This window comes from Capsicum annuum, unplaced genomic scaffold (assembly GCF_002878395.1).
Source record: "Capsicum annuum cultivar UCD-10X-F1 unplaced genomic scaffold, UCD10Xv1.1 ctg4635, whole genome shotgun sequence".
Classification (NCBI taxonomy): domain Eukaryota; kingdom Viridiplantae; phylum Streptophyta; class Magnoliopsida; order Solanales; family Solanaceae; genus Capsicum; species Capsicum annuum.
Genome location: NW_025853913.1, coordinates 269,511 through 288,950, shown reverse-complemented (window position 1 = coordinate 288,950; position 19,440 = coordinate 269,511). Strand labels below are relative to the sequence as shown.

General features: G+C 33.2%; 1 protein-coding gene and 1 pseudogene across 1 annotated transcript; one reads left to right on the top strand and one right to left on the bottom strand.

The window, feature by feature from the left end:
- Nucleotides 1–13,170: 13,170 nt before the first annotated feature.
- LOC124892350 lies at nt 13,171–14,149 on the bottom strand (annotated as a pseudogene).
- A 599-nt stretch (nt 14,150–14,748) lies between these two features.
- On the top strand, nt 14,749–18,251 carry LOC124892348. The gene is made up of 7 exons (XM_047403658.1): nt 14,749–14,785; nt 15,508–15,637; nt 15,941–16,082; nt 16,159–16,251; nt 16,323–16,424; nt 16,531–16,884; nt 18,168–18,251. Exons 1-7 carry the CDS (start codon nt 14,749–14,751, stop codon nt 18,249–18,251), a joined length of 942 nt encoding a protein of 313 aa, XP_047259614.1.
- Nucleotides 18,252–19,440: the final 1,189 nt, after the last annotated feature.

Here is a 19,440-nt window from a genome sequence, read left to right as displayed (position 1 = left end):
AGTAAACTATCTAGAATTAAGGAAAGAAGAGAATACAAGTTTGAAAGATTTGAATTACTCCTCCCGTTTCATTTTTACTCGTCCCAATTTGACATTGCACATGGATTAAGAAAAATAATTAATAACATGACTATTTTACCATAATATCCCTATTAATGATGTTACATTTTAATTTGGAGAAAAAAACTAAGGGTAAAAAAAGAAAAAGAAAATTGTCTTGACTTGATTAATAAAAAATGACAAGTAAAATGAGAAAACAAATTAAGAAATTTGGGAAGAGTAGAATGGGACGGAGGGAGTATCTTGTAATTCTCAAATTCTTCTTCTTCTCCCAAAAGAAGCTCAATTATTTATTTTTTTTAAAAATCAGTCTCCTTCAATATCCAAATAAATAGCTCAAATTTGAGATATAACTTCCCCACAACTATATCAACAACTTCTTCAACCAAATGCCAAATCAACAAAATCCATTTTCAGAAAAGCCACAATATTTCAAATGGACAAACATGACTGTTTCAAAGGGATACACCTCTCCAATGAACCATTTGCTTTCTTTTGTAAGAGGAACTTGATGACTATAAATACCTGCATTTTTTTCACAGGTAGCAACAAAAAATTTCCAGAATTGAAAATACTCTTCTACTTCTAAAAACTCATTGTGATCAAGTTGCTGCTGAGTGTGTTCGATGAATTCGATAGTTTGAAGTACCGCTACTGTCGAATTGTGAATCATTTTATCCTGGGAGGAAAAATTCCACAACTTCGAGTACTTGAGGGGAATTAATTCCTTAAGGACACTCCGTGAAGTCGGAGGACTTGGTTCTTATTTTGTTTAATCTTATTTCTTTTAGATAACATATTTCTTTGATAGTGTTTGTTGAACTTGTGTTGAAGGTGTTAAAAACTTCATTGTTATTCTTGAAAAGGTCTTGAACTTGTGTTGAAGTTCACTGTATAAACATACAGATTGTGTACCCAAAACAACATTATATGTGAACCATGCAAGTTGATCATCTCCAGCTAGGACTCGTGCACTTTTACTTGTTTGTATAATTTTCAAATTGATCCCGGGAGTTCCTTCAAACACTTCAGTAAGGCATCAAGCAATGAAAAAAGCCTTGATGAAGTGTTGTGAAACATTGTGTTCAACATCGCCAGGTACTCTTGATTTCTACCCTTTTTCGTAATTTTCAAGTGAACCCAAGAGTTCCTCAAACATTTCAACAAGGCTTCAAACAATGAAGTAAGCCCTTATGAAATAATAAAATAAGACTTGATGAAGTGGTCAAGGGAATTCTAGAGAGTACCTTGATTGCTTTTTATGTAATCCGTTTCATTCAACATCTCCAATTAATACTCTTGCTTTTCAACCTATTTATGTATTTCTCCAAGTGAATCCGGGAGCTCCCCCACACACTTTAGCGAGACTTCAAATAATGAAATAATACCTTGTGAAGTAGTCAAGGGAACTCACGGGAACATCTTGAAAGATTTAGACATGAATCATTGTATTTATCATCTCTAACTAGTACTCTTGCACTTCTACTTATTCGTGTAATTTTCAAAATGAATTCGGTAGTTCCGCCAAAGATTTCAATAGTTCTTCAAAAAATTTAGCGTTAATGAAGTGGTCAAGGAATCTCTAGAGAATACCTTAAGGGATTTATATGTGAACCACTATGTTCATCATCTCCATCAAGTACTCTCTTGCACTTTTACTTGTTTGTGTAATTTTCGAAAAAAAACTTGGGAGTTCCCTCAAACACTTCAGCAAGGCTTCAGACAACGAAGTGAGCCTTCATGAAGTGGTCAAGAGAACTCTCAGGTACACCTTGATAGATTTATATGTGAAACATTGTGCTCATCATATCAAGCTATTACTCTTGCACTCCTACTTCTTTGTGTAATTTTTTAAATGAACCTGGTAGTTCCCTGAAACACTTTAGCAAGGCATCAAATAATGAAATAAACCTTGATGAAGTGGTAAAGGGAACTCCAGGGAACACCATGATAGATTTATATTTAAACCATTGTTCAACATCTCTAGCTAGTACTCTTACATTTCTACCTATTTGTGTAACTTTCAAAGTGAACTCAGGAGTTCCCCCAAACACTTCAGCAGGACTTCAAACGACGAAGTAAGCCCTCATGAAGTAGTCAAGGGAACTCTCAGGCATACCTTGATAGATTTAGACACGAATCATTGCATTCACCTTCTCTAGTTAGTATTCTTCTACTTCTACTAGTTTGTGTAATTTTCGAAGTGAACCCGGGGTTCCCAAACATTTCAAAAGGGCTTCAAACAATGAAATTATCCCTCATGAAGTGTTCACGGGAACTCTTAGGAACATCTTGATAGATTTATACGTGAAACAACATGCCTATCATATCCAGCTAATGCTCTTTTGCTTCTTGTTTGTGTAATTTTCAAAGTGAACCCGAGAGTTCCCCAAACACTTCAGCAAGGCATCAAACAATGAAATAAGCCTTGATGAATTGTCAAGGGAACTCCAGGGAACACCTTGATAGATTTATATGTGAACCATTGTATTCAACATCTCCAGCTAGTAATCTTGCATTACCCCCCGTTTGGATAATTTTCAAAGTGAAACCAGGAGTTCCCCCAAACACTTCAGCAGGGCTTCAAACAACGAAGTAAGCCCTCATGAAGTGGTCAAGGGAACTCTTAGGAACACCTTGATAGATTTATACGTGAACCGTTGTGCTCATCATATCCGACTAGTACTCTTGCACTTCTACTTATTTGTGCAATTTTTAACGCAAACACGGTTGTTCCCCAAACACTTCCGTAAGAGTTTTAAACAATGAAGTAAGCCATCATGAAGACCTTTTGAGTTGGTATACTTGAGAACTAATTTTTTTCACCGATCATGTTCAAGTATAGTACTCTTGCACTTCTGCTTGTTTGTCTAATCTTAGCTTTGTTACAACATACACTCCTCTTTATATATTGTGTTTACAAGAAAACTCAATGCCAAATGTGAAAGTAGTGTTTTAACTGCGATATGGGGTGACACTGCATTGAATCTGGCTACAAATGTAGGAAATATTAAAGTTTGGGAATTTCAGGAAAAAAGAGTAATATATTCCTTGTTCTGACCTTTGTTCTTTTATCCCATATTGTACTTTTCCCTTTTTCTTTTCATGTCTTTATGTTGGGGTGATGGCTACACTTGCTAGTTCTTAGTTATAACTTGTGATACTATGTGCAAATCTAATTAGTTACCATCTTCATGTTTTTGTTTCCTCTCATGAATTTTGATTATGGATTTAGAATTTAAAATTTGTTTAATTTTAGTAGTTTTTCATTTGTTTAGTAGATTTGTCACTGCTTGCACTGTTTTAGATAATAAGGGTGCTTGTGATTGATGTTTTGAAATTAATCATTTTCTTTAATTTGACTGTTATAATTGTACGATTTTTTCAGAACTTCTTTTGTATGAAAATTTCTCCATCAGAATTCAGAAAGGATATTTACCTAACTATAAATTCACCAAACCTAAAAGACTTTTTTCAGAAAGGATACTAGAAACAAAAGGCTTTTTTTACCCCAAATTAATGAAAAAATTTGTATTATAAAATATAATTTCTCACTTATTTTCTATCAAATCAGTTCACTGAGAAAACACATGGTGGATAACGTATTTTTATTGAAACATTTGGAAGCTTCCTAATATTTTTGTGTGAAAATATTTTTTTTTTCTTTTCTCACAAACTCAGTCAAAATATTGTAAGAATAGCCATTAACATTTTTCGATGGGAAATTTCAACGGAAACTAGTGATCTTTTAGTAGTGGAGTTCTAAGATAGTTTCGCTCCAATTTAAGTATTTTTAGTTTGACAAAGTACAGAGTAAAAAAAAAGAGAGACTTTTGAATCTTACGCTCTTAAATTAAAGATGTGTGTAGTTCTTTAATTTACATCGTGGGGTCTTAGACATGCCATGTCGAATATTGAAATTAACAAATGTACTGAAAATAAAGACAAGACACCCTTTTTGGAATTATAATGCGTACCTATTTTGGCAAAAAGAAAATGTAGCGGTAAGTTATCCCTCCATCTCAAATTATCTGTTATTATTCTCTTTTACACGCCCCTTTAATAATGAGGAAGGGATTTTAACTATTTTATATTTCATTGGTAATATATTTGAATAGTTTTAACATCAACCATAATAAGGGTGTTTATAGTCATCGTAAATAATAACTACTAATGTTAATAATTTAACTATTAAGAGTATCACCACATATTATATGTAGTTTTTTTTTTCCTTCCAATGTAAGAATTTTCCCCATTGGTAGGAGCATAGATTCGTTGAGATTTTGATTCCTTGCTTCTAAAACTAAGTTGCAAAAGAAAAGCTTAAGGATAACTTAGCTAGCCAATTTCTTCTAGCCACTCAACTAATAATAATTATCTCAAAAAGTCATTTTTTTCATTTCAATTTTCTTCATCAAAGAAAATAATCTCTTCAGATAATAACTATTAGTTGAGTGACCATATGAGAAATCAATTCATAATTTAACGTTAATAAACGACCAACATATTTCTCTGAAGATGGGAATTTTCTTTCACTAATCCCATAAGAACAACCTTCTTTTCTTAAATAATAACGTATGACCAAACCAACACCCTTAACCATCAGCAATCCAACTAACCAATACTTAAAACAGTCAATCTTACAACAAATTCAAATTTAAAAAACCATATATATGTTCAAGCAATAGTAAAATATTTATTAATTATTCAAATTAAACCAATAAATTCAATAAACGACCCCTAGATTAGCCAGAAAATTTTATTTAGACAACTTAGAATTTACCATTCTTAGTAAGAGGACAAGTTGGACAACCTATGTTCTAATGTTCCTCTCTAACCAATTTTTATGCAATTAAAGTGAAACATATGCTCGCAAGGCATATTTATAATTGAGGACCCAGCTCCAAAAATGTCTTCTTTAGATATTTTGCAATTTTTATTGAGAAGAGTACTTTCCATGTGGTTCCTATCATTCTTATTTATTGATTGTACTTATGAGAAGAAACCACGGGATCAAGGGGTGCATTACACCTTTCTTACGGTCAACAAAATTTCTTAATGGAAATTTCTGTCCGTGGATCAGTTTTAAGAGTCACATGCTTTGAAAAGGATTTTCTAGGTGACTTGGCACACCAAAATTCAATGTCAAATGACGACTCTAATTTTTAATCTAAATACCTTTTTGAAAAATCTTTAATTATTTTCGGATCTGAAAACTCTTTTTGAACTTAAATAAAATCTTTTGATAAAACAGAGGTGTGACAATAATTTTAAACTTGCCTGATAGAATGTGAAATTGATAAAATTACTAAATATAGAAAAAAAAAATACTCCCTTGGTCCCAAATTACCCTTTCAAAATTTTCTAATTTGATTTCTCATTTTACTTGTTTTTTTCATTAATTAAGAAGAGACAAATTTTTTTTTTATGTTTTACCCTTTGCATTAATTACTTTTTCTTCAAATTAAAATGTAAACATCATTTAATAGGGTACTATAGTAAACTAGTCATGTTATTGATTATTTTTCCTAATCAATGTGACATCTCAATTTGGGACGGATAATTTGGGACGGAGGGAGTACTCGTTTTCAAACTGTAAAAAGTAAAAAAAAAAAAAGATACGGATGAGGGAGTAATTAATATCCTTTATAACACCACGAATTTAAGAGGTAAATGCATTTTAATCAGGCTGAACCTAGACACAATTGTGTGTTGAATTCAAAAAATGGAATCACATTTTGTAACAAGTGACCACAAATCTATCTACCTTTTGTTACTTTTATGTCCAGAGTTTCTACACGATCATGTTCTACAGATTGTACTATATGTAAAATATTCTGGCAAAATATATCCTAGCTTACAAATAGTTTTTAGTGAATTAGTGAAGTTAAAAAATTTGAATTGATTCAAACAATAAAAAAGAAAATTATAATACGTACCTTTTGCGGCTGAAAAAAGGTGTATTGTAGATCAATTATTATATAAAAAAAATTAGTATTTTGGTCTGTAATAATTCTTATCCATCATCTAGCCACTGGATTAGCCTAAATTCAAAAATCACATTAATCTTTTCCATCCATTCCTCTTACTTTATCATTTTCTTTTAATTATTTAAATGCGAGAGTAATATCATTGGTGATGACTAAACTTTTTATTTTATTTCAGTATGTAATAATAAGGGCATTTTTTGGGCCAAACTATTAGCAGCATGAACAAAATTTTTAGATAAACTATTAAAAACATGCATATTTTGCACATGCAGTTAAAGTTGGGCAACCTATGTTTCTCTCAAACCAATTTTTCATGCAGTTAAAGTGAAACATATGCTTGCATGACATCTTTATGATTGGAGCTCCAAAAATGCCGCCTTCACATATTTTGCAGTTCTTAGTGAGAAGAGTACTGCCATGGCATTCCTATCATTCTTATTTATTTGCTTGTACTTGTGAGACATATGAAACTTGACAGCGAGTTTCAACACGTAACGATCATCAACGAGCATGGTCCGATTGCTATATTTATGTGCCAATTCGATCAACTCATCAACAATCACTTTGCATCTGAAGAGTGGGAATTGACAATCACTACAAAAAACGCATCAAATTGCGGGGTTTTCTTTGCGGGGTTATCTTAACCTCTGTAAAATTATATGAAATGCGGGGGTTAAAAAACCTCCACTAAAATTTGTAATGTTGCGGAGGGTTTTGACCCCCGCTATTAATTGTGGGGGTTTTAAACCCCTGCTAAAATAACACATAGATTCAAATAAAAAAAATAGCACTAAACCATTTATTTTCCCTCTCAATCACTTTACCAAATGTTTTGGCAGCTCTCAAATTGAAGCTCTCACTCTCAATCGACCACCATTTCCCTCGAAATCGAACACCATTTCCCTCTAAGTCGACCACCATTTCCCTCTAAGTCGACCCATTTGCCTGAAACCATAAGTAGTCATCAAAGTAAATTAATGGAGCTGTAAGTAAATGAGTGGAAAAATCAACTAGAAAGGTATTTATTATTCTTTTGCTACAAAGCTTTGTACATTTCCATAATTATGGAAGTTAATGAATAATCATATTGAATGTTCTTCATAAAAATTGGGGAATTGCAAGAAATTGGTTGTTGAAATTGGGAAATTCGGTGTCATATTTGAAGGGGTTGGGTTGAGGTTACAGAAATCGGGAAAATCTATAGGGGAAATTGAATATTCTTCATAAAAATTGAGGAATTTCAAGAAATCTAGCTTCTGATGAAGCAATTTCATCTTATGAAATTGTAATTGCATTGAGGGAACATATCTTGCTATTTCTTAGTTTGATTGTCCATCGTCTCTAATTGCATGCATAATTTCTTCCTCCTTTTATTTTGGATAAAAGTGATGCAGTAATATTTTATACCTATATTGCATAATTTCAATTTGAGAACCATTATGTTGCTGGAACAGACATTTTCCAGCTTGTTTGTCTCATATATATGTTTTCTGTTGTAAGATTTAGGTCTAATGGTATTTGTTTGTGCTTTCTCTGGTGAGGAATACTCAGTTGCTCAAGGAGAAGGGATTTATATCAGAACCTAACCTCCAAATAGAGAACATTGTCTGCTCACTGGATAAGGAACCTTAAGAAGCAGTATCTGCAGTTGCCATCATACTCAGGGAAAAGGGGCAAAGTGTTGATTTGGTTTTGGAGAACAAGCCACTTAAGTGGTACTACTTGTTTGTTGATGTAGCTGCTTGCATCTTCGTTGTGTATTTGTTGTTTCACTTTAAAGCTCATATTTTCAATTTTTTCATTACTTTTCAAAGGTGTTCAAGTGAGCAGCACATATAGGCGCACGCAGATTAATTTTGGTCGGAAAGGCTAAATGGAAAAAGAGCATGGTCAATGTTAAGATTCTTTCAACAGGTGAGCAATTGGAGATAAAACTCGATGAACTGGAGTAATGGAGTCTTGGTGTATGAAATAGCTTTCTTGCCATTCTTTTTATAATGATGCTGAGTTGCTTATTTAGCTAGGTTTTTTAGTGATGCTGAGTTCCTTCTTTTCTACACTTTGCTCACTCTTCTTCACTCAGACCCAATTAGTTATAATTGAAGATCGGTTTTTCACTGTCTGCGTTAAGATTCAAAACTTATCGTTGCACAAGATCTTGAATGAGTTCCTTTTACTTGGTGTTGCATAACTGTCCTATAACCTACTTGTAAACTTAATCCATGACTTTTTGGTTATGCTGTTGAGTAATAGCACATTTGTTTTTTCATGTATGTAAAGTTAGTCGAGTTGTTCGAAAGTTGACCCGGACATCACAATATCTGATAGAGTGATTTTTCATAACATATGTTGTTATGTATGTTCTCAGTTAGGGTTCAATAATTTATTTATTTCCTATTATGTTCACTTTTCTTCTTCATGAAATCTTATGGGTGATATTTAACATATTCATCAAATTCTTCAATGGATAGATCTTGGATTGGAATGCCAAGAAACACACCAGAGTATTTACTTGGTTTGAATCAGTTTCTATATTTTGCATTTACCAATAGAGCTATAGGAGATAAAATAAAGTATCCATGTCCTTTATGTGGTTTAAAAAAGTGGCAAACAAGAAATGTGGTGTTTCACCATTTGATGGACAAGGATTTCCCTAAACATTACGTTACTTAGGTTATGCATAGGGAATTAAATGTTTTGCCTAATTCCAAAAACATAGAGGTCATTCAAGATGCGCCACCTTTTGTAAATCCTATTGACTTATTAATTAATGAAGCATTCGTGGGTTTAAGGCATGAGGGTGTAAATACAGTTCATCACAAGTAGTGGGAGAAAAAGAAACTTTGCATGATTTGTCTGATTCAAATAACAAAGATTATTTTGAATTGCTTAAAGAGGGAAGTGAAGATTTGTATGAAGGATCCAAGTACTCAAAGTTGAAATTTTTATTAAAACTTTATCACATAAAGTGCTTGTCTGGGTTAAGTGATAAGGGAATGACTATGGTGCTAGATCTACTCAGGGATGCATTTAAATTTGCAAAGATCCTTATATTTTTTTATGAGGCTAAGAAAACCATTAACAAGTTGTGTCTTGATTATATCAAGATAGATGTTTGTCCAAATAATTGTATGTTGTATTGAGAAGATGATATTAATGCAGAATCACGTAAGCATTTTCACACTTCTAGATGGAAGCCCGAGAAGGATAACGATCTTAATCATGTTCCTAGTACAAGTAAGAAACAAAAGAAGAAACAAAAGCCATTAAAACCAAGATTACAAAGATTGTTTATGTGCTCAAAAATTGCAGAGCATATGAGATCATATGTAGAGGATAATAACAAAGATGAGATCTTAAGGAACCCTCGAGATGGTAAAGCATGGAAAAGGCTTGATATAAATTATCCTAAATTTACTTCTGATCCTCGAAATGTTTGATTAGGACTAGCTACTGATGGTTTTAATCCTTTTGGAACAATGAGTACAATGAGTACTAACTATAGTATTTGGCCAATGATTTTGTTTCCATACAATCTTCCTCCTTGGTTGTGTATGAAGCAATCAAATTTTATCCTCTCAATCATTATTCCAGGTCTACGTACAGTAGGGAATAACATAGATGTATATCTACAACCTCTTATTAAGGAGTTGAATAAGTTGTGGAGTGAAGGTGTAGATACTTTTGATTCATCAAAGAATGAAATGTTTAAAATGCAAGCAGCTCTTATGTGGACAGTTAGTGATTTTCCTGGACTTGATATCTTATCTGGTTGGAACACGCATACTGGGCTTGCATGTCCTTCTTATAATTTTGATGTAGAACCTTGTCGACTTCGTCATAGTAGAAAGTGGTGTTTTATTAGCCACCGTCGATTCTTGTTAAGAAGTCATAAATTTAGATTGATGAGACATCGTTTTGATGGAAATATAGAAGAGAGAACCCCGCCAAAGAAGTTATCTGGGTCAAAAATTTTGCAGTAGGTGAAAGATATCAATGTCACATTTGGAAGACAATCAGAGTTGCAGAAAATAAAAAGGAAAAAGAATGTTGGGGAAGATGCAACTCAACAATGGAAGAAGAAAAACATATTCTTTCATCTTCCATATTGGGAGTTTAACCTGTTGCCCCATAATTTAGATCCGATGTATATTAAAAAGAATATTTTTGACAATGTTATATTCACTTTGTTAAATGACAAAGAAAATTCAAAGGATCATGTTAAGGACTGAAAAGATCTATAAGATATGGGCATAAGACATGATCTTTGGATCGATGAGAATGATGAGTGTAGACTTGCTGTATTTGCGATTCCAAAGAACAAGAAAGTGGCGTTCCTCAAGACTTTAAAGAATATCTCAGTGCCGGATGGTTATTCAAGTAATATATCTCGTCGTATTGATTTGGATCAAAAAAGAATTTTTGGATTAAAAAGCCATGATTGTCACATTCTTATGCAGCAGCTGTTACCTATTGCAATTCGCAATGTGTTTCCAAGACAAGTTGGTGTAACTTTGGTTGAGTTTTCTTCCTTTTTTAGGCATCTTTGTTTGTAAAGTTTAAGTCCTGTAAACTTAGACAAGCTACAAAATCGAATTGTGGAAACTCTTTGCCATTTAGAGATTTTGTTTCCTCCATCATTTTTTACTGTAATGATTCATCTAACTATTGATCTAGTTGATGAGGTAAAAAAAGGTGGCCCGGTACATTATCGTTGGATGTATTTTGTTGAAAAGTAAAATATTCCTTATTCAAAATAATTTTAGTTGATTTTATAATAATACTTCCGTGTAAATACTTCTTCTTACATATTAATATTTTGGATATAGATTGTTGGGACATTTCAAGTACCTTGTAGGGAACAAATCACAACCACAAAGTTCCATAGCTGAAAGTTACATAGTTGAAGAAGCTCTTACTCTTTATGCTCGTTATTTTGAGGAAATTGAGTCAAGGTTAAATCGACCTAAACATTTAAATGATGAACCATGCCAAAATGAGGCTTATGAAAAGTCAAGTATGTTCCCTTAACAAGGTAAGCATGTTGGAGGCTTCATAACAGAACCACTGACTCATTTGGAGAAAACACAAGCTCATCGATATGTGTTACTTAATTGTACGGCTGTGAAGCCATTTATTGAGTAAGAAATTTATATTGACTTGATTTATAAGATAAGTATTGATTAATTTGATTAAAATTTCTAATTATGGTGTCTTTATAGTGAATTTAGAGATTACATCAAAAAAAGTACAAGAGGCCGTAGACTTTCAGCAACAGAGGTAGAGAGAAGAGTTAGTAAAGAGTTTCCTGATTGGTTTCCTAAGAGAGTGAGTGAATGACATTAAAATATTTATTTTCGTATGATTTTTTTATCAATTTAAAATTTCTAATATAAATGTTTTATATATTTAGATTATGAATTCGGGTATAGCAGATACTATCTCTGATGAGATGAAGTTCTTAGCACAAGGTCCAGCCCGAGATGCGAGAAGATCCAGTGCTTATAACATTAGTGGATTCAAATTTTGAACTTTATCTAGAGAACAAGGATTAAAAACTCAAAATAGTGGTGTTTTTCTTGTCTCTAACACTTCTTCTGTTGCATCTAGTGCAGATAGACATGCAACACAAGCAGACCTGCAATATTATGGAAAGTTGGAAGACATTGTTGAGCTTAATTATTATGAAAAATTTAGGGTTGTTATTTTCAAATGTCAATGGGCTGACATTACTCGGAACAGAGGATTTAAAATAGATTCTTGGAATTTTAATTGTGTCAACTTTTCCAAATTGATTCATACTGGTGATCGTATGGATGATGATCCGTATATTGAAGCATCACAAGATAATATGCTCTATTATGTTAATGATGAAAATGATAAAGAATGGAGTGTTGTTGTACATCTAAAACCAAGAGATTTGTTTGGCATGGGAGAGATTGATGAAGAGGAAATATATGAAAATGAGCCATACCAACAACAAGAATTTAGACATTTTTTTTATGTTGATTACGAGGATGTCCAAATTGTAATAGAGGAGCATATGACTGAATAGATATATCTTTATTTTTTAGTTTCCTCTAGCACTGTCTTTTTCTTGCTTGATTAGTGTTTTTTTCAAAACTTACCATCTTTTGAAGTTATGAATATATTGAGTTTTGTTCTATCCCAATCATTAATGAATTGGTTTATTTGTTTTTCATAGTTATTGTTTGTAGCTAGCGTTGTAATGAATTGACTTGTAACTATATTGAGTTCTTTTCCATGTTCAAACAGCCTTAAAGGATGAAATGTGTTAAATTACCTATCATCTTTAAGTTTTCCCTCTCTGTGGTAGATGCTGGTTGTTAAAGCGGTTGTGTTTGATGTTGTTATTCCTGATTGCCTCTGGCCCTATCATAGAGTTTAATTCTGAGGTTCAATTTCACTGTCCTGTGTGCTGTATATTAGTATTGGCTGGCACCTATTGAAAAATAAAAGACGTGTTGTAATGGTAATCATATCCTTGTCTGTAGGTCAAAGAAGATTTAGAATTGCGTTCGTCTTGCTAGTTAATTGGAGCAGAAGTTGCATTAAGGTACTTTGTTTCTTTTACTTCTCTTGTTCTTAATGCTATGTTCTTGTAAATTATTAATTTTGCGGTGTGGGGTTTAGAGCTTTGAGTGGGTAAGAGTGGTTGTTTGCTATAGTGGAACAGAAGTACAATTAAGGTACTTTGTTTCTCTTGTTTTGTTCATTCATTTTCTGCTTCTGCTGGAACGGTTGTGTGCTTGTAAAGTTCAGTTCTTTGAAGGCTTTCGACCATTTCTTCCTATCTATCTTTATACAAACATTTAATGGTCACTTTATACAAACATTTATAGGTGTAATCCATACTTGATTTTATCCGACATGAAAGATACTGTGGAGAGGAAAAACAACAAATTTGTAACTATATATGATGATCTAATGAAAATTTTGATTAGTCTTGCTTTCTAAAACTAGTAAAATTATCGTTAGTCTTGCTTTCTATAAAATAGTTGTGGACTGTGACTTTATTATCTAGTTTTCTCTGTGGCAGTCTGCTTAATCGACATGCGCGAAAGCTAGCCCAAACAATTGTTTCTTGGTTTTTTTACCTCTACTTTTCTTTGAAAGACTGGACATAGTTGATTATTTCATCTAGCATTCCTACTTTCCCTGTGATCTTGTTACATCCTGGTACCAAATCGTGCAGAAATCTCATCTGCTCACTGATTTTTTCCCTTCTTACCTGCCAAAAATATGAATTAACTTGCTGGTTAAGTTGTTCACTAGAGTAAACTATTAATTATACGTAGTAAAAGCACTTTGACCAAATATTTAACCCACCCTTTCAGCTAAACTGTGGCTATTAGTGGCTTGACCCCGACATGCTTTGACATGAATATAGTCGGGCTTTTTATCTTTAGTAATTTTGGACTTCTTCTTTGTAGTATCAGAATTTTCCTTACTATTGTTACTGTTATTTATGCTCCTTTTGTTATATTATATCTCAGTATGCTCTCTCACCACCCATCTCTTCAATACCATGTTGAGTTGTGTGAACATACCTTGAGATGTTGATTCTTATTTGCTTTCCTTTTCTAGAAACTCTCTCTTTCTCTATTAGAACTCAACATAGTCTCTTTTGGTTTAACAGCAGAAATAACATTATCCACCATGGTAGGTGGGCTGCTTGTAGTTCTTGAAATAGCATAATTCATTTCAATTGGGTATGACATTTCTCCATGTCCAACCCTAATTGGTACATAACCAAAACCATTAGTACCAGTGGTCCCAAAATCACCCCAATTATTCTCCAAACAATGGTTTGGCTTAATTGCTTGAGTCACAAGCTCATTAAGACTCTGATCATTTACATTGATCAAACCATGAAACTTTTGAGCTTCAGATGATTGATGAAAACAATTCATCAGTTGATCATTTTGTCTACTAAAATAACTCATCTCTTGTTGATTGACCTGTTCTTCCTGCCACTTTATTCTCACTCGTTGTCGATCAAGCATGCTCAATTTTGTGCTTTCATTACCTCTATTGCTAGTGATGTTGTGTAACATTTCTGGTAATGCAATATTCATCAATAAAGAAGATAAGACACCTATAGTTTTACTATTAAAACTTGTAATCTTAATCATGTCAGAACAGTTTGTAACTTTAGGAGTATGTCAATAACTGTGAAATATAGAGAGGTAGAATTGAGACTCTGAAGTACTTTTTTTCCCGCATTAGCCTCTTGTTTAAGGGTTTTCATCTGGCTTTTGTTAACCCCCACTAACACACGCACACACAACCAAGCTGGGCTCTATTTCTCTGGAACATGCATTTTATGGAAATAAAATAATACATACCATTCCAACATTTATTCCTGAATCATTATTTTCTTTACGAGTTCTTGGTTGGTTGAATCCAAAATGTGGATGGTTACATAGTAGAACTAATCCGAAATCACATTGTCAAGACTGTGAGTCCCACATTAACTGTAAACAGGTGCGTCCACCTTATATTATTCTTTATGGTTCAGGCTCTACAGGTGATCTTGCTCTTTTTGAAACACTTGACTTGTCCAAGAACTGAAAGTATTGAAACATTAACAGGCCTAAGGCCATGTTTCAATTTTTTCGGGCACAAAATAGTGTCATTGCCAGAACTCAAGTTTTACTACAAGGGTGGTATAGAAATGGCATTGCCATTGGCAAATTACTTCTCAATTACTGGTGAAACTGATGTGATTTTTTAACTATGATCACAGATAGTGCAAAAATTTTTTGAGAATTGTCCTGTACAGAAAACTTCTGACAGTTTCTTGAATAACACTATTCTTGTTTTGTAATTGTAACTAAAATGTGGATATTTGCCAATATATTGCAGATATGCCAAGGTTCAAGCGCATGCCGAAAAAGTATAAATCAAATTTACCGGTATCTACATCATAAGGTACTGAATTAGCATGTCTGCCAACAAATTTGCCTCCACCAATTCAGCATGCACCTCAACCATCTCGACCAATTTACTCAGCATTCCATCCAAATCCTATGGATCAGTACACGCCACATCTGGGTCCAATAGTTTGTCCTGAATCACAACCATCTCAGTCAGTTCACTTGACATCACATCCATCTCCGATTGGTCGAGACTCATCACAAATATCTCAATCAACTCACTCTCCATCACATCTGGGTCTGGTAAGTCAGGATTCATCACAGTCATCTCGATCATTTCATTCTATACACATTCGGATCCAACAAATGAGGACTTATTACAAGCAGCTCCCACAGATCAGGCTGCACCCAAAAAACATCCTAGACGTGAATCAAATACGCATTGGGTCATAGACGCAATAGGTAAATACTTCTGGCTATCAATACATATTCAACAAACCTTTCTAATACAATGTAATGTTTCTCATAACTTCAACTAATCTCTTTTCTTATTACAGATTCAAGAAATAATGTCGAGAAAATCAAAGTAAAAGCTAAGGAAGTGTTGAATTTAACAGGTGAAGAATGTATCATGGTTAAGTTTGATATTTATAATGAACCATTTGGTGAAGCACGTAGACTTCTTTCGTACTTTTATGGAATTTTAGCATGTGATTGCTCTTTATTTCCAATCAACTTTGAAAAATGGTTGAATTTACCAGTGACATACTTCAATCGCATCTTCGATCATATTATAAAGGTATAAGCTCTAAATTCTGACGACTATACCACCAATTATTATTTTAAGAGACTGAAAACTATTTTTTATTTTTGTCTTTGAATTTTATATTTGCATGTAATATAAAAGCTAACCAAGATTTTTATTTTGAAGCCCAAATTCTTCTTTGATGCACAAGAAACTGTTGCTCGATGACATATTTCTTTATCTAGGGTTGAAAATAAGCTTAACATGTGGAATGAAGTTGATGATCCACTTAAAAGTAAAGTTCAAATTATGGATAAGGTGTCGGACGGGATTCCACCTGATCAGTGGATTTCTTTTATTGAATACAATTTTAAAGAATCAACAAAGGTATTTACGTAAATATATTTATTTATAGTTGTATATTTATTTTTTTATAATTGACGTTAAAATATATTTTTATAAGAAAATGCGTCAAAGGAATCGTGAAAATCGAAAGAAACAGACAATTCCTCACACTGGTGGCTCCAAAGCCAATGCTACAAGAAGGGCTGAAATGGTGAGTGAATGAACCTCAAATGTAATATTCCTAAATAGTAAATTATTTTGATTATGTTTTTTAATTTATAGATGGCCGAGACTCTACAGTGGCCAGGACAAGTACAAATGTACATTGCTACTCATAAGAATCAAGATGGAGCATATGTTAATGAAGCGGCAAAAGAAATATGTGTGAGTTTTACTTATGTTCCATAGACTCTTATTGGTCAATCAACCACAGTATGTAAAATGAATTTCTATTATTAATTTATTTTGACAACAAATTTTCTATATGTAGGAAAAAATTGAGTCAGCTTTGAGCCAAAGCACCACAGATGAGTCTCAAGTTTCACCAAATGATACCGTTGGTAAGGGGCTAGGGCAAAAACACTTTGGAAGGGTGAGATGTTTAGGATTAGGAGTTTTTCCTAGTAGAGTTTTTCAACAAGTTAGACCTCGTTTTGGTGGTACAAGTGCATCAAGTAGTGGAGGTTCTTGTTTGTTCCAATGTCGAGAAAACTACAATCAAATAATGAATTCTCACAATCAAATACTGAGTGCTTTGAAGGAATATATGATAATGAAAGAAGGAATGATACCTGAACAATTTGTGGGGCTCTTTGATTCTCCTTCAATGGTTTCTCCCACAACAGTAAGTAAAGTGCTCTTTACTTTTTTTTTATCTCGGTGTTTGATCTCTGTCTACTCATTCATCTTCAGATTTGAAATATTCTTTGTGTTTGAGTTTGCAATTTTATTTATACTTCCAGTAAACATCAACATCAACTTATTTTTACTATTAATCCTCCTATAACATGGCATTGGCTTCTCAGCATTGTGGGAGCACTATAAGTTTATTAATGAACTAACATAAACTAACGGGATGTTTTTCCATTATCATAGCGCCAAGAAGTTACAAATCTTGGGTTTGGTTAGTCACAGTAAAACGTTAGTGGGTAGTGGAGTCTTGTTTTTCGAAGGCTGTAGATGTTTTTCATAGTACTAGCCATATTCTTGTCGTTCTTATTTCTGATGTCTATCATCTTCTGTTGTTTATTGTGTTTCAATTGTCACGCTATCTTGTTGTCATTATTGTTCCTTTCTTGTAGGTTATGACTACTTATTAATTTCACTGCTTTCTTCTGCTTTTACTTGAATTTATGGCACTTGAGCCTAGGGCCTTTTGGGTTTTTTTAGTACTGGGCATCAGAATGTTCATAAAATTATAATAAGTAAAGGAGCTTCTTTTGCCGTGAATCACTGTGAACAGAAAAGCAGAATGCACCAAAGTAGAATGCTACAGAAAAGCAATGCTGTGAACGAGTGATAATTACCAGTCTTTTCTCTTGCATTCTATCACGTACAAAATTTATGCCTAATGCCACCTCTCGATGCTTTATTAGGAAGCACATAGAGACACAAATTTTCCTTTTCTGAAAGTAATACAGAACAATCCACAAAGTCCTCAAGTAAGAACATCCAAAAGATAGATATACTGTCATAAAACCATGACAACTGATTGATATAGAGTTCACAATTGATGTGGAACCGAGGTCGGAATTAACATCTTTACTAATTGGGTAATTTAGTAATTAAATGGTCAATCTGAGGGTAACTCTTTTGATGCAAAATTATTTTTCCTAATCAACCTCACTCTACATAAATCGTATGCTTTAAATGATTGAATGTTCCATAAACTGCATGCTTTAAATGATTGAATGTTCCATAACTCTCCCTCCGTCCCAATTATACGGCACCGTTTGACTGGACATGAGTTTAAAAATTAAGGGAAGAAGTTGTTATGTTTATCAGTTGCCCTTATTAACCTCACTCTACATTTATCATGATGTTTTTAGTTGTACGCAAATATAAATGTTCTAAAATAAGGATTGAAAGTTTATTTGATTGATTTTAATACTTTGCATTTTTATGTAGCCAAGTGATGTGTCCAGTGGACCCATTTCGCCCATGGATGCAAGGAGATCACGTGATGATTCTGATCCTAATGACGGTCATTGATTTCATTGCAAATTGTCTTGAATATTCAATTATGTCTTGGATGTACTTAATGTTTAAATTTGATTTTGAAGATACTGCTTAATGTTGAAAAATTGGAGTTTGAAGATGTTAATGTTGAATATTTAATTTTGAAGTTTGATGGTTAACGTATTTTTGTCATGTTTTTCAATTACTATATTTAATTATTCATGTTGTGTTAATGATATATGAATTGAACAAATATTGGATTGTTGATTATTTCTAAAGGTACAATTAAAATCGAGCTAAAATTAGAATCTATAATTAGTAATTGAAATTGATTGGCCTCATTAATGTTTTTTTTTAAAAGAAAAAAAATAGCGGAGGTTTTAAACCGCCGCAACTTGTAACATTAATTTTTTTTTTAAAATACAAATAGCGGAGGTTTAAAACTGCCGCAACTTGTAAATAAAAACTGCCGCAAATTATTTTGTGGCAGTCAGAAAAAACTGCCGCAACTTGATTGTGACGGCTCGTATTGTGGAGGTTTTGGGAACCCTCGGAAATGAAATTTGCGGGAGTTTAAAACCCCGTAAAATGTAAAATTACCCCCGCAATTTGATGCATTTTTTGTAGTGAATTTATTTGTTGGTTATATGTGGCTAGACGAGTTTTTTCTGGGTTCTTGAAATATTGAGATTCTATTGTGATAGAAGTTTGAGATTTGTGGACGCTAGCAACTTCTCTTCTTTTCACCATAAAGATTATGTCAAATATGTTCTACTTTGCAAATCAACTGGATTTCAACTTTTGCATAGGCAGGTGGAGGATTTTTGGAATTTTTATGTTTCGTTTTATAGACCGTGTAATGCAATTTAGACTCATCGTAAGCAAAAATCTCCATGCTAAATTAACTTGATAAAAGATTGATAGGTGGATCAAAAGATTGCTGTGGGTTAGAATTTATAGATATTCCAATCCTGAAGTTGCTCTGAGAAGGATTTAAGTGTTTTACTAGACCTATTAAGTACAACTAGCAAAGATACATACATGAACTAGGATTAATATACAAAACTACAACTAGCGAATATCCCATGAGTCTTCCATGGGATTGTTAAAGAGAATGGATCAGACATCCATGGGGTTGTTAAGAGAATTAATGGAGGTAATTGAAGAAGAATGTAGGAATGATGATTGTGTGATTTGTCTGGACAAAATTGGGAAGGAGAAA

Coding starts and splice junctions, on each gene's coding strand:
- LOC124892348 (XM_047403658.1), top strand. CDS start 14,749: ATGGCATTGCCATTGGCAAATTACTTCTCAATTACTG. Junction 16,083..16,158: donor ATTTTAAAGAATCAACAAAG/GTATTTACGTAA, acceptor TATTTTTATAAG/AAAATGCGTCAAAGGAATCG. Junction 16,252..16,322: donor CTACAAGAAGGGCTGAAATG/GTGAGTGAATGA, acceptor TTTAATTTATAG/ATGGCCGAGACTCTACAGTG.